Source organism: Scomber japonicus, chromosome 22, assembly GCF_027409825.1.
Source record: "Scomber japonicus isolate fScoJap1 chromosome 22, fScoJap1.pri, whole genome shotgun sequence".
Classification (NCBI taxonomy): Eukaryota; Metazoa; Chordata; class Actinopteri; order Scombriformes; family Scombridae; genus Scomber; species Scomber japonicus.
Genome location: NC_070599.1, coordinates 9210835 through 9226100, shown reverse-complemented (window position 1 = coordinate 9226100; position 15266 = coordinate 9210835). Strand labels below are relative to the sequence as shown.

General features: G+C 40.4%; 2 protein-coding genes across 2 annotated transcripts in view; one reads left to right on the top strand and one right to left on the bottom strand.

Moving 5' to 3' along the window:
* The window catches only part of dnah2 (dynein, axonemal, heavy chain 2), a 61760-nt gene that overhangs the window by 40310 nt on the left and 6184 nt on the right, over positions 1 to 15266 (bottom strand). Inside the window, exons 13-30 of the mRNA XM_053343890.1 lie at positions 15046 to 15192; positions 14346 to 14502; positions 14059 to 14168; positions 13562 to 13691; positions 8773 to 8961; positions 8488 to 8632; positions 8037 to 8229; positions 7635 to 7835; positions 6735 to 6891; positions 6267 to 6441; positions 5588 to 5751; positions 5223 to 5384; positions 4866 to 4969; positions 4088 to 4244; positions 2908 to 2990; positions 1338 to 1518; positions 751 to 889; positions 183 to 400 (exon numbers count right to left, since the gene is read on the bottom strand). Coding sequence (XP_053199865.1) covers positions 183 to 400; positions 751 to 889; positions 1338 to 1518; positions 2908 to 2990; positions 4088 to 4244; positions 4866 to 4969; positions 5223 to 5384; positions 5588 to 5751; positions 6267 to 6441; positions 6735 to 6891; positions 7635 to 7835; positions 8037 to 8229; positions 8488 to 8632; positions 8773 to 8961; positions 13562 to 13691; positions 14059 to 14168; positions 14346 to 14502; positions 15046 to 15192 — 2812 coding nt within the window. The remainder of the gene's footprint in view (positions 1 to 182; positions 401 to 750; positions 890 to 1337; positions 1519 to 2907; positions 2991 to 4087; positions 4245 to 4865; positions 4970 to 5222; positions 5385 to 5587; positions 5752 to 6266; positions 6442 to 6734; positions 6892 to 7634; positions 7836 to 8036; positions 8230 to 8487; positions 8633 to 8772; positions 8962 to 13561; positions 13692 to 14058; positions 14169 to 14345; positions 14503 to 15045; positions 15193 to 15266) is intronic.
* LOC128384340 (cold-inducible RNA-binding protein A-like) lies at positions 11797 to 12645 on the top strand. Its single transcript, XM_053343896.1, has one exon. It carries the CDS (start codon positions 11852 to 11854, stop codon positions 12329 to 12331), a length of 480 nt encoding a protein of 159 aa, XP_053199871.1. The 5' UTR covers positions 11797 to 11851; the 3' UTR covers positions 12332 to 12645.

The window sequence follows — 15266 nt, the reverse complement described above, 5'->3', positions numbered from 1 at the left end:
TTATGTACTGATCCATCCATTCTGACTCTGTGTGATCTGAAACTGTGTTTTGAGGACCATATTTGGACGCCTGTTCATCCTGAAAATTTAAAAATGAAGTTTCTTTAATCAGGTATGGTATGTCAGTGTTGCGCCTTTGATTGTTTTTTCTGATTCTGGTTGTGTTTGTGTATGTCCCCTGCCTTTTCAGTGCGCAGGCTCTTGATATTGTCAAAACACTTCTTCAGGTGAGGCTGCATGGCTTCTGGGTTCTGTGACTGCCCCAGGATCTCCAGCACATCATCATTAGACAGGAAGTAGAATCTTGGGAATATCTGCCTCTTGGTCTCCAGATACATGTCCAGGGCCTTCTGGATCTCCTCCAGCTTGGCACTCATCTCTGACAGCTTCTCTAGTAAGCCTGAAAGACACAGGTGACTGCTTACAGAAGCTGATTGTGTTAATCACATTTGCAAATTATTGGCAGTGTAGAAGTTGTCAGCATCAAATACACATTTATAATAATTTATAATACAGAGGATCAGCCTGTTCAAGGTTAGGATGAAATATAAGATGCATTACCAACTGTACACCTGTTACACATCAAACTTCTCAATACATAAATCATAATATGCAAAAACCAACCCACGGTTAAGAAATGTATATACATTATACAGTACAGACAGACGCTGAAGACATCCAATAAAATGTGATGATATATATGGTTTTGTTAACCGCACATTTTTAAAGACACACAGTATTTTGTAATACCAGGGTAGTGTGTTCCCTGCAAGGCGTTGTTATCCTCATTGAGTCGGACCATGATTGTCTTCCAACTAGAACTAACTTCTTCAAACTCTTTGCATTCCTGAGGCAGCTGCTCCCTGATGTCCTTTCCTTGGAAAATGTTCTATGAGGGTGAAAAAACAGGGGGGTAAAGAATGACAGAGAAAGATGGAGATACTGTAGTGGAAAGAGGTTGACTGTGTAAATGACACAAATAGGAACAGGATAACAGGGAGCAAAGCAAAAGGGCCAAAACCAAATGTCTGTCATAGAGACAGGTAAAAAGAATAATCAGCAGCAACAGCACTTCTACTGAATTATATTTAAATCATCGTATTGACTTTTCAGCAACATAGTCTGTCATCAAGTAAAGCTGTGTTCTATAACATCAGGGGTTTCATACTATATACTGTGCGATAAATGTATCTAATCTAATCTCTCTAATAACAAACGACCACAACAAATAAAAATGTGTATGTCATCAGATGATGAACATTCATAGAGAATGAATAGTTATTATTTGTGCTTACTAAAGAACTACATGACATAGTATGTGAGTGTGCCTCCTTTACCTCCAGATAAATCCACTGACGCTGCACAGTGAGGATTGTCTCGATGACTTCCAGCACTAGGGACAGCCGACGTTCCCAGCGGTCGACCTCCTGCTCAAAGGCTTTGACAAAGCGAGAAGCCTTCATTGTAGACAGGATAACCTGGTTGTCCTCCAGGGCCTGGAAAACCTCCTCTGTGCCCCTGGGAGAGTCAGGTAGGGAGCATGAAACAGCCTATTGAGTCCAATGCAGTTACATGAATTTGGCAATAAATCATATATTTGGGAGGATTTTGTTCCATATTTGTTAAAACTGTGTAAGGGAAGTGCTGATGCCCTCACATAATTGCTGATTATTGATTACATTTGCATAATATTGAGAAGTACTATGATATTCATCCCCCCTCTCGTGTGCATAATAGAGTTAAATGAGGCCTCTGTTAATACAACATATGTAATCATTACTTGATTTTACATCATTTATCATGAAAAAAAAATCACATGGATGATTTGATACTATAAAGGAAGACAAAAGGCACATTTTTTTCTTTTCCAGTGAGGTAACTACAGTATGTTTCATTGCTGCTGTTGCATACTTTACATCAACCTCACAGACAGACACAGCACTTTCAACATCTACAAAATGTTTGATATCCACCAGCAGTCATGTCGCTCTCTGGCGTGTCTGTTTCTTGTTCTTCTCATGAGTGGTTAATTTCTCAGAAGAATTTCTTTAAATGTTTGACAGGTTTCATGTTATGTACTTTTTTTTCTTCTTCGCTCTACTTTGACTCTACAATCGCTCTCTCCCTGCCTCTCGTCATTATGTGGCCAGCGGCAGCCGTTAGCCAGCCTCTATGGAATCAGTGGCAATGACCAGGCTGCCAACTGGACAGAGCTTAAGGTCTGACTCTACTTATTGTCATATGCAAGCAGATGGACTGGACCTTCCTGCTTTCACCAGCCAAACTCTGTTCTGCTCACACATCTCTGACTACAAACCAACACACTCACTCCCTAATAATGACTGAACAAGGAAGAACAAAGAGATTCATTGTCACATCATATGTGCACTGTGCTATAGAGCAATGCTACAAAGGCACAGCTAGAGTGAGACATCACTGGATGGCAGTATTGAGCTGTACTGGGCTGTGAGATGTAGTGATGCAGGTGAATAAGACACAGACACAAATACATAGCCATATGTTGGAGCAGCTTTCAGCCTGGGTTACAGATTCCAGATTCAAGCACATTTCTACAATTTGTAATTTCTCTGACAAAAAATAGCAAGTCAAAACAATGTATCCAGCTTTAATTAGACTTTGTATGAGTCTAAAATGAATCAAAAACGATGGCTCGTTCAATTAGGATTCTATTAGACCTAGTAGAGTTGTGTCTAATCCTGATAAAAATGTTTTATCCATCTTTTACAGCTTTTTCCTTGTAATAGATGTGTGTGGCAAAAAGAGGACAACAAAGCAACAGATGATTTGCAGTTGTGACCTTCACTACTATGTAAAAGTTCCTGTATAGCACACGGTGTTTTCAGTGTCTGGGGAGTTGAACCCTCCACTTAAGGTTCAATTTCTCACCTTAGCCGATAGTGGCCATCATCTTTGTAAGGTGTGATGTCCAGGAATGTTTCCTCCCATATCTTGGTAATGTCCTCCAGGCCCTTAAATAGGAGAAAATAGGAGAAATATTAACAGGACACAAGCTTAATGATACACTGTATGTTCATCACTAGATTATGAATAACAGGACCACTGATTTTAGTTTTTGATTAATTTTACTGCTTGTACACATCAGAGATGGAGAACCTTTTGGAAATAAGTGTGATGACAGCTCTTTTTTCTCTACACTCTACTATGTTATTCTGTTCTTTCTCTGTCATTTTATTTGAGTAAACACTGATATGACATTATACTGTATTTACAAACTTGTCTGTAACTACAGTAATAACTGTAATATCATAATAGGCATGTCTAGACACCAAAAATAAGGACACATTTTTGTGAAACCTTATGTAGTATTTCAATTTAAAAGGGGTCTATTATGCTCATTTCCAGCTCTATATTTTGATTTTGGCTTGGTCTGACTACCTCCAAAATAATGGAAAAATGCCATATTGTTAGTGGAGCATAGCATTGCACTTGTGTGCTGTGTGAAGAGCAGATGACCATATAAAGAAATCTGTCAGTTCGGACCGAAAGTAGAAAAAAACATTGGGAAACCGAGCATCCAGAGTAGTCTAAAGCTGGTGCTTTTTGCATATGTTTACCTCATTATTTGACACTTTGACCACTCTTAATATAAACATCCAACACTGAAAATAAGGAAAAACATAATACGTCCCCTTTAAGAATTACTACAGGTTGATCCTTTTTAAAATCTGGTTAATCACATTTAAATCCTGTGACATGACTGCACCTTTCAGGCTCTACTTCACTCACAGAACATGCCTACAATGTAGTCCCCAATTCTAATTACACAATTACCATCTGCTTTAGTAAATCAGCTGCTAATTACATGCAGATTGCAGTTGCAAATTGAATATGCATACGCATACATGCATGAATCTGGCCCTGAAAGTGCACCAACCCCTGTGATTGGGGTGGGGAGTGGAGTGGGGTTAGGGGCAGGATTGATGTTGATACAAGCTGAGAGGCAGGCACAGCTGCTCCATGAGTTGGTTATGAGAATGAATGGAGGCAGGTGAAGTTACAGTAATGGCCACTGAACATTAGTCTAGACTAGAGATAGAGACTGGACCTGTTCTATGGAGAGTTCCTTGCTGGCGGCTCCAGAGATCTCACAGATCTTGTCAGTATACTTGTCAAGGCCGAGTGATATGATCTTCTCCAGGGTAAACTCAGCGCTAGTGTGATCAAAGGAGCATTGCAGCTCATCACAGATCTGCTTCCAATGCCTGAAAGAAAGGTAGCATTGGAGGTATAATTATTCTGAAAGACCTGAGTAGATCTGCAAAAACAGAGCTGAAGGAAAAAAAAGTAATGGTGAACACTGACACCTCCCAGCTGATTTTCACCACGAAAGTCAAGTCAGTTTTATTTCTACGGTCCAAAATTCATAAATCACACATTTGCCTCCAAGGGCTTTATAAAAACTGAACACCACATTACACTCTCTATCTTATATCTTATATATACTAAGACAAACACAGCTTATAAGATTTTACAAAAACACACACTTATTAAATGCTAATACTTCACCACTTGCAGTATAGTCTGGCAATATGCTGTAAAAATTGATTTCTCAGAGCTAAAATAAAGTTACATTTTACAACATTACAAGAGTATTATATATTTATATATTAGACGCTGCCTATTTACAGTACACAACTAGCTCAAATGTTATAACATTCTGAATGGAGAAGTGATTTTCTAATCCTTTGCTGATCACAGCTACTAATATTAGTCTATATAACGTCAGTCATTTTCTAAGTGTTAATGCTTTATCTACTATTACTACTTGGACTAAAAACACAATCATATGATGAACAAATAGATTCTTCCATTCCAATCAGTACCTGTCCCTTATGGCTGGGTTTCTCAGGTCAGCAATGAGAGGTATGATCCTCTTGAACTGATCAATCTTGTTCTTGGAAAAATCCACGATGTCCCACTCCTTATCCTGCAATCAGACCAAGGTCAGGTCATTACTATTGCTTAATGTTTATATTAGAGTTGCTGCAGAGTTTGGTTTGGCACATTTTAGATATAAATACCAGAGTTTATATTATTCATACAGTGCTAGTATTTTTTTTGAGAGGGTGGGGGGGTGGGGGTTGGGGGGGTTGTATGCCTTTTATATGCATGTAGCAAAACCTTAACAGACACAAGTAATATATTGTTGCTGAAGCTACTCAATGTGTGGTAGAACTAACCTTGAGTTCTCTCTGTAGTTTGTGGATATTTTTAAACATGTCCTGCGCTGTGCTCTCCATGCTCTCTGTCCGGAGCGTAGCAAACTGACCAACCTTCCAGATGTTCCAGTTTGTATTCCACTCCTGTGTAATTTCCCAAACCTGCTGCAGGTTGTCTATGTCCTGTACAAAAACATACAGACATAAGCAAAACATGATCACTAAACATCTCTTGCATTACTCTTACAAGGCTTGCAATACAAACAATTTTCTATAAATACATACAATCAAATAATCGTAAAAATACCCAAAATATAAAAACGTCTTATCAGAGTCAGTATAAGTTTATGTCATCTTTTAACTACAAGTCTGATGGTGTGTCAGACCTTCTCCAGCATTTGGATGCTTTTGGAGGGTGGCTGTTCTATCATGAAGAAGCCCAGGCCTTGGAGGATGGTGCTCTCCTCCCGTTTAAGAGCCTCCAGTTGGCTTCGATGCCCTGCTGCTTGCTGTAAGGCCACCTCAGTGCTCAGCGCACTGTCAAATGGACCTGAACAGGCAGAAAAGTAAGCAGATACACACCCATGAAAAAGCAAACACACACAAACAAGCATATATATATACACATTTATCCACACACAGAATTACAAAAATACAAACACATTAAGCATATCTTACATATCTCCTGTATCTTTGGGATACACACAGATTTGCAAATATAGTAAAACCATCATAACTTGGTCATCAAAACCAGCAGGGGAAAACTGCTCTGTCATGAGGACTGTAAAAAAAAACATTATTTTGCCCAGCACACACGTCTTGAGAGAGATTTGTTGTATTTAATTGTTTTGGGCAATTTTTAGATTTACAGGATTTGTTTTGCATTAATGTTATCAAGTGGATTTGTCAGGTACTTTATTTACTGCATTAGCAAAAATGTTTGGATCTGACGAGGCCTCATATAGATCAGTAATTGCTCAGTAAGGACAGAGGAAGCAGAGAGAGTACAGATCATGTATATGACTGTGTGAGAAACAAGCTACAAAAAACAAAGAGGTGTGTGACCTGTGGCGTTGAACTCCTGCACAGTGGTCTGGATCTTGGTTTTGAATTCCTCAGAGGAGAGGAGGAGGCTGTTCTTAAACCTTTCCTTGTGCTTCTGAAGCATGATGTCGCTGTCAATCAACACCTGCTGGAACCACACCCACTCCCCATTCAGAACCTCCCGCAAATCCTGGACCTGTGGGTGAACAAAGTGGTAGGACTGAAATACTGTTGACAATAATGGGAAATCCATGACAACCACTGAAGTCAGTGTTTTGTCTGTATTCTGCTGGAACCAAAAACAGAGAGAATGAATAATTCATCAGTTGATGTTGATTAGATTAGATTTTATGTTTATAAACCCTTGCTGCTATGTCATATGTCTATCAAATGAGCACAAAGTTAATTATCTCACACACACATTGTCCTGTGTAGTGAGGATTTGCTGTATATGTGTGTAAATGTTTTATTAATTAGCGAGGTGCTTACAGCCTGTTCCACCGGGACCTCATATTTGTCCAGGATAGCAAACTGTTCATGGATGAGAGGAATCTGAGCCTCTGTCTTAGACAAATCTCCCTGGAGAGTTTGCAAGAGCGTCAGGCTCTCACCAAGCTCCGACAGTGTCTGGGGCGGTTGTCTCAGCCTTAAAACACACACACACAAAAACACAACATTTAGCACAGTATATATCTCTTCATTTATATTTTTCACCAGAATTAACATTGTCTATTTCATGTAAAGAGGAAGTGCTCCAACTACATTTCCTGAGCATAAAATTTGAGATCCTGCGCAGTGTGTGCTGCCCTGTCGTCCCAGAGCACCTGCAGCAGATGGTGATATGGGCTTTTTATTTCAAGGCTGCAGACAAGCACTGACAGTCATCTGGTAATTCATGGTCAAGGTGAATTACCACATAAAAAAGTTTCTTTTTCAGTATTGTCTGTCTACATCTATATCATTGCACTACTACCAGTTTTATATTGTTATTGCACCATTATTAGTATATTATATATAATCATTGCTATTATAATCATATTAGTATGATGTGTATAGCTTAATTTTTCACTCTAAATCAGCACTGTTGCACCATATGTAATGTGTTTTTTTTAATGTATTTTACATTTTCCTGTATTGTGTTATTTGTAATTGTACGTCTCTACATGCCTCTGCAATTGGCCTTTGGAGACAAATAAAGTGATTTGAATTTAATTAAAATACAGACAACACATACAGATTTGCAAATTAAAACAAACCTCAATTGCAAAACCTCTTTTTCAAAATGAAGCATTGTTGGGGCACCACTGCCTCGTTTCACCTCTCTCTACTATCTGTAAATAAGGCATAGATATGCTCTGTAAAATACAGTCCTTTCACTTAAATCCCCACCTGTTAGCATGGTCTTGAAGGGAGGCATGAAGTTCTCTGAGGCGGTTGCTGGCCATGTGGCTGAGCAGCTGAGTGAACTTGGTTTGCCAGTCACTGCAGTGCTGCACCAAGGAGGACTTGAGAGGTGAACAATCCAGCATGACAAACCGGATGTTCACCACCGTCTCTTCCTGTTGAACACTGTTCGCTTTTTCTGTGTACCTGAAAGTGAACCAGAGCGTGGACACAACACAGAAATATAAGAGATGGAGATTTATGCATCTGCAAGCTTCATTATGGTACATAAACAGAGGGGTTTAATCTGAAACCTCACCACTACATGCTACTAAATCCTACATGTTGGTCCCTTAGACAGGTCAACTGAGGAATTGTGTTTAGAGATGAGTTTTTATTGCACCGTACCTATGTATATCTGCATCAAAAGAAGTGACTGGTGGGTTGAGTCTTTGGTATCGTTGTATAAAGGAGTCCTTGTTGGTTTCCCAGATATCTCTGTATTTGTCCCAGGTCTTTAGATAGGCCTGCAGGTGGGTGGCATTGGCTGTCATCCCTGTGGCAACTGCAGCCTGAATCTTCCTTATCTCCTCGTCTTGCTCTGAAGGATCAAAGAAGAACAGGGTAAGAATGAGGTTGCAAAGTAGAAGCACAGATAGAAATGGTTACATACAGCATTATGTGCATACATATAGACCTGCATAGAAATCACTTTCTGCAATTCCTTCATTTACAAGGATTTTATATCTACATCTGCCTAGCGGTATGCACACTGCTTCTCTTTTTCTGAAAATGTAGATTCACTAAAGGAGAAAATGCTCAATAAAATGAAGGAACATGTTCTTAATAATGTTCGAACCAATGTTGACGTGTATTGGATTCTCCTGTGAGCTTTTGCAGGATAGAAGCTCAGGCATCCGCTTGAATTCAGAGATGGTGTTGATGAGTTGAGGCATAATGTTTACAATCTCAGCAAGCTTTCCAAGTGTCGGGGAGAACTCGACCTGTCAGAACACACAAACACACACAGACTCAGACACAGACCAAGTATTCAAATCACCAACTACACTAAATAAATAAAACGATAACTAAATAAAACATATCATTATTGAATGAAAATTGACTGAAGAGTGGTTGCTGGTACCTTTGGAGTGGTTTGGGGAGCTGCCTGGCGCAGTGCTACCAGAACTTTGAACAAGGGATTGGGCGATGTCTTGCTGTCTCCATTGATGGCCCTGGATAGCTTTTTCATAGAGCGCATGATGTTGCTCCTGAGAGATTCCTCCACCATGTGGTCCACCTTCTCTGTGTAGGTCACCCAGTGCTCCTGGACCTTAAACAGCATAATAAAAATGTACACACATGACATGTACTGACCACATAATAGTTGCAAATAAATAACCTTGTCTCTTGTGTTTGTAAGTGTCTGCCACAGTCTTATACACGTAAAGGATATCATATCAAGTAAGTCTAAAATAAATAAATAGGGCTGGGAATCGATCCGAATTTCCTGGATCGATCCGATTCCGATTCGTAAGTTCACGATCCGATTCGATCCACGATTCGATCCGATTCGATTCGATATCGATCTATTTACAGACATAATGCAAATAAATACTGTCCCATGTGCTCCATGTGTTTGTGATTGTGTACGTGTAAGAGGGACACAGAGAGAGAAGAGTCAAGAATCAAGTATTTATTTTAGACAAAAATCCAAGTATTATTTGAAATTTCAGTAACATATCCATGGCATTAAAACAATGACCAGAACTAAACAACAATGACCAAATAAAATATAAATAAATTAAAATTAAGTGGCCCTCTATATTGGAAAACTACAAGAACCCCCTGTACCCAGTCTTTGACAACCAGATACTTGTGAAATGCCATTTACAGGTTGTTCATGTAACAGATGGCTTGATTGAAAAAAAAATAAAACGCCAAAATGCTGCCATTACGATCAGCTGACTATCAGCTGATCGTAATGGCAGCATTTTGGACGGAGGGAAAGGGAACCGTTTTCTCCGTTTCATGTTTTTATGTATTTAATAGGTAAAGATACAGTATGCATAGACAGGCTAGTGTTGCCAAACATCAGCCTTCATTCCAGAAGGTGATTTTAGTGGTGCCGTGAGAGAGAGAGAGAGAGAAAGAGAGAGAGAGAGAGAGAGAGAGAGAGAGAGAGAGAGAGAGACCAGTCGGTCATGTCAGCTGACTATCAGCTGATCGTAATGGCAGCATTTTGGACGGAGGGAAAGGGAACCGTTTTCTCCGCTTTTAATGTTTTTATGTATTTAATAGGTAAAGATACAGTATGCATAGACAGGCTAGTGTTGCCAAACATCAGCCTTCATTCCAGAAGGTGATTTTAGTGGTGCCGCTTCAGCCATCTCGCTATCTTAAGTTTCGGTTTCGTTTAGCCGGCACTCGCTTTTTATAGTGCGCCTTGCGCGTCAAAGAAAATAGTGCCTTTAGTCACCTGGAAAAGATCGATCCAGACATTTTTGGATCGATATCGTGCTTTTTCAGCGTGAATCGATATCGGATCGCGGATCGATTTTTTGACCACAGCCCTATAAATAAATACATCTTAAGATCTAAAAGTGCAAGAACATCTTTTCAGACATGGAAACGGGTCATGGGTGACAAAGGTGAGAAGGATACGACCCCTCTAGGGAGGTTAGGGCTTGAAAGCATCAATCTGCATTTTGAGAGGAAATTCAAGCAGAACTACAACCCGACCCCGGATAAGCGGCAGAAGACGGACGGAGGACAGTACAGTTTGATGAAAGTGCAAAGATTAAAAGAAACATGTTCAATGTAAATTTCTGCTTGAAAACCACATCTTTATCCCATCCCATTTATATGGAAATGGTTAAATACACACACACATGTATGTGCACCAACACAACAGACAACTAGTTTACTAGTGCACAAGTGTGGATGTAGTAGTTGTTGGAAACTCCTGTACTTGCACAGGATTCACACTGACTGATAAATTCAACACAAGACTGTCAGCACATGCAGTGTGTGTGTGTGTGTGTGTGTATTATCAAAACAGTCTAGCAAACAACCTCTTTTTAGAATCTCCACAATATCAAACATCCAACAACAAATGTTTTCAGAGTCATAAAAAAAACACAATACACATTAACAACACCCCCCCCCCCCCCCCCCCCCCCCCCCACACACACACACACACACACACACACACGCGCACACACACATACACATTAGAGTAGTTCCCTTATGCAATGACCTTTCTCCTAGCAAGCTCCTCCACAACATCTCTAAAGTCCAGGTCTCTAACAGGTTCAGACTCTGTTGCCAGTAATGAGAAGGACTTCAGGCTCATTTTTGATTCTCCCCAGATGAGAAAATGATCGCTCCCCCTCACAGTTTGTCACCGGCAACGTAAGGAACATCCTCAAAGCCACATAAACATTAGGGAAGACTAACTGCAGGCCAAACTTCAATATGGTTTCAGCATGTTTGAGGGTGACTTGTCTGTTTCAGCCAACATGAAGGATCGGAAGTGCAGACACTTAAAACACGCTGTTCCGCCTACGGGACGGACCGGAAGTTGGGAGGTAGCCACACGTTCTTCTGAATGTTTTAAACACCAACCCTTAAACATATATATTCATGCCGTACATTGTTATAAAGCTTAGATTGCCCTGATTCATTCAAGACCACTCGCGACTTATATGGTTGCTCACAGCCGTAATAGTATTAGCGATTAGCTCGGCTAGCCACTCAGCCAAAGTAAGAACAGCTATAATGCTACGTACCTTCAAAGTCTTCCCTTTATCCACAACGATCATCTTATGACTCGGGACTTTCTGTACAGATCGCCAAGTATCCATTCTTGTGAAATATGAAATCCGTTTCCTTCTAACCGGAATACTTTCCTCAATTTAGTCCAACACGTAACGTAATACACGCGGAACAAACCATATACGTCATTTCCTGACTCACGCGTGCATCTGTCGGACACGTGACTGTTTCATACGACACCACACACAGCCAATCAGTGCTTAGGATGAGGCAGCACGTGTCTCCAAAGCCAATGAGGACATGTATCCGACGACAACGTGGGTGACAATAGGTGCGTGTACTACTAATCGTCTAGAAAAAGGCGAGTGCTCGTGTTCTGCTCCCCCTATTCGCCCTACAGCCTCACAGCAGCCACTTGAAACACACAGAGAGCAGTTGGACTCAAGATGTCGGACGAAGGTAAACTATTCATCGGAGGACTGAGCTTCGAGACCAACGAGGAGTCTCTGTCTGCGGCCTTCGGCAACTACGGAACCATTGAGAAAGTGGATGTGATCAGAGACAAAGAGACAGGACGGTCTCGTGGTTTCGGCTTTGTTAAATACGATAACGCAGAAGATGCTAAAGATGCCTTGGAGGCCATGAACGGCAAGACTCTTGATGGACGGGCTATTCGCGTGGATGAAGCTGGAAAGGGAGGAAGCTCCAGAGGAGGTTTTGGCGGCTCAGGACCCCGTGGAGGAAGATTCAGCGGTTCCCGGGGGAGAGGCGGCGGATACGATGGAGACAGGAGTTATGGGGATAGGAGCTTTGGCGGTGGAGGATACTCTTCAAGCGGATACAGAGAAAATAGGGGACAGGGTGGATATGGTGACCGCTCTGGATCCTACCGCGATGGATATGACCGCTATGCTACACACGAGTAAGCATCTCCCTGATTCAAGATCATCACGTGGCTGGCTGTATTTCAAAGATGCGCTCCTCAAGAAAAATGTCCACGTGTTATTGCTGACCTTTTTAGTTTTGTAGTTCTGTTGTAGTAGCTCAAGCATCTTTAAAAAAAAAAAAAAAAAAATGTAGCCATGAAGTTTTGGTCATTCCTAAAGAACCATGTTAAAACAAATTGCAGTTCAGGACTCTTTATCTTGCTTGATTGGGCATCAGCCGTCTGTTCACTAAAAGGCATCTGCGTAATCTGATCAATATTGTAAGGCCCAATTTAAGGGGACCCAACAACACCTCTCCACGTGGCTTTTCATTGATCAGCCACTACTTTCGCTATAGTTTTGTCCAGCACGTTGAAGTGTTTCCTGATTTGATTCCTTATTTATTAATGTGTTTTTTTATATTGATATCTGATGGGGCTTGTTTTTTCCCCTCACGGTCTTTTGTGACTGACCTCATGCCAGGTTTTAAACTGAGTGAGGGAACAGATTCATGTACATTTGAAATAGACTTTTTGGGGGATTTGTATGCTAAATTTCTTTTTACTATTAAACACTTAGTTTAGCTGGGGCTCCTGTGTGTTCAATTTCCCAAAAGAGTGAATTCCTTTCAGACTGGTGAACTACACATCCGAAGTGGCCGGCTGTTCATGAAGTTGCAAATTGCAGCATGCTACAGTCTGTCCAAGGTATCTTCTGTGCTCTGCTCAACATCTGCATTTTAAATTTGCTGTAAAGTGGACTAATGTTGTTAAGTGATCGAAAAATGTAACTTCGTTTCCCCAGAGTAATATTTCAATCGGGAACAGTTTTGTACTTTGTTTGTATGATCAACTTTTTTCTTCTTCATGGAGCCTATTAAACAGACTGTGGGAAAAAAAGTGTATTAATCGTCTATCTATGGTATTAATGAGGTCTACTCACAAGAAGAAAAAAAAAACACCAAGTGACGGAGGCCTCTGGGTATTTTTTCTTCTTTTTTTTTCTCTTCCCAATTCAAGGCTCCCGTATACCTCCAAATCACAATCACTGGCCACTTGACCCCCCCCCCCCCCCCCAAAAAAAAATCTCATCGGATCGGCATGATTCACGTAGGTCATCTATTTTGGTTTCAAAACGGCGAATTTCGCCTAAAGGTGAGTGATTTTCATGTATGTCTTTTAAAAGAATGCCACTGATACTGAATAAATTACAGAAACTCAGAGCACATACCTCAGGTCCATCATTAGAGAAGATGTTGTAGATGCGGGTCATGATATCAACAATGTGCTGATGCGCTGAGCGAAGCATTTGGATATGGCTCTGTTGGTGAGTCTTCTGATCATCCTCAAAATCCAAGTTCCTGAGAATAATGTCACGAGAAACAGCCATGATGCTTAAGAACCAACAAAGGAAAACCAATGTCCATTTGGAAAAACAGTTCAATTGAGATTTGACTCATGTGCATCAGGTCAAGAAGTAGAGATGTCTGCTGTTTGACTTTCTCAGTGAGCTGTTAGCAATGGGTGGTGTGATAAAATAAATAATAATAAAATATATTACCTATTGTTTTACTGTAATTCATGAATATATTTTAATTATATACGTATAATAACTGTGCCATGAGATGTGATTTTAATATATTAAATAATATCTGCACATCTTATTTTGTGTATTTACAGTATTAGGCATCCCATGCAATTAAGAAGGCATCATATATCTGCTGTTACCTGTACACAGTCTTTCCATCCAGTCTAACCAGCAATGTTTCACTGATCTGACGACAAAGGTTGGAGATAGAGAGATTTGATACTTTGTATTCATCAACTATCAACTGGACCTGGAGAGTAATGAGAGAGAGAGGAGAGGAGAGGAGAGGAGAAGAGAGGAGCTGTTCAGTTATTACAATCCAATCAAACTTCTCAAGTTGCCCCCAAAAAGAAAAGTGTAATTACTACAGTAGCAATGCAACTGTAAACATGCTCATATTGGTTAATGGTGAACTGTGTGTTAAAACCTTGTCAACATGCTGGAGACAATCACGGACGAAGACGTTAGAAGTTCCTTTAGACAACCATAACAATTTGCTCAGCCCCGGCTGAATCTTCTTATCCAGGAAGTTAATTCGTTCCCGAAACAAACCCAGCTCATCAGGAGACAGCATTTCAACGATTCTGACAAACACACAAGGTAGTGTTGTTAACTGAGTAAGCACAGCTGGAGTCGATTGTGGATAATTACAACTCCATCAATGTCTTTAGAGATGATACCCTCTCATGTCTTGTCTAAATGTTAATAGTTGATTGAAAATGTTTAACAGACTTGGCTTTTTTATCTTGTTCCAGCACTGTTGAGTTAAGCAGGCTTATGAAGGTGTATGCCATGATACAATGACAACAGTGGTGGACAGGAAATAAGGCTCACCACCTCTCTACCACAAACTCACATCAGGGTAGCACATAAGTGATATATTAAACACTATCACTACTGATTCTACTACTAAAATCCAGTGATACACCTCACACAACATTACTGCAGTGTAATGTTGTGACTATTAGCTTAGCTCCTACAGTCATGATGTTATTTTATTTGGTTGGACAAATTCAGGGTGCCGATGGGGATTTAAAGCACAGTATCTTCCAAAAACAACAAATTCTGATCATTACAATATGAAAACACATCAGTGTTGCACGTATGTTTGTGTCTCTTTCTCAGACCTGTTATAGTTTCTGATCAGTAGCAGTGTTCTCTCCCTCAGGCCTCTGAGGTCCTCCTTGTCCTGGTAAATGTCGGACACACACTGGGGGATCTCAAACTTTAGCCGCTCCCAGTAGTGGACCTCAGAGAACAGCTTCAGTAAGTTGCTGGACAGAAAACACAAAATCACACACAAATTAAACAATCAGCAAACGCCTGTGACATGTATGCGAAAGACAGT

Bases quoted from the DNA above. Each gene is read 5' to 3' on its own strand.
- LOC128384340 (XM_053343896.1), top strand. From the start codon at position 11,852: ATGTCGGACGAAGGTAAACTATTCATCGGAGGACTGAGCTTCGAGACC.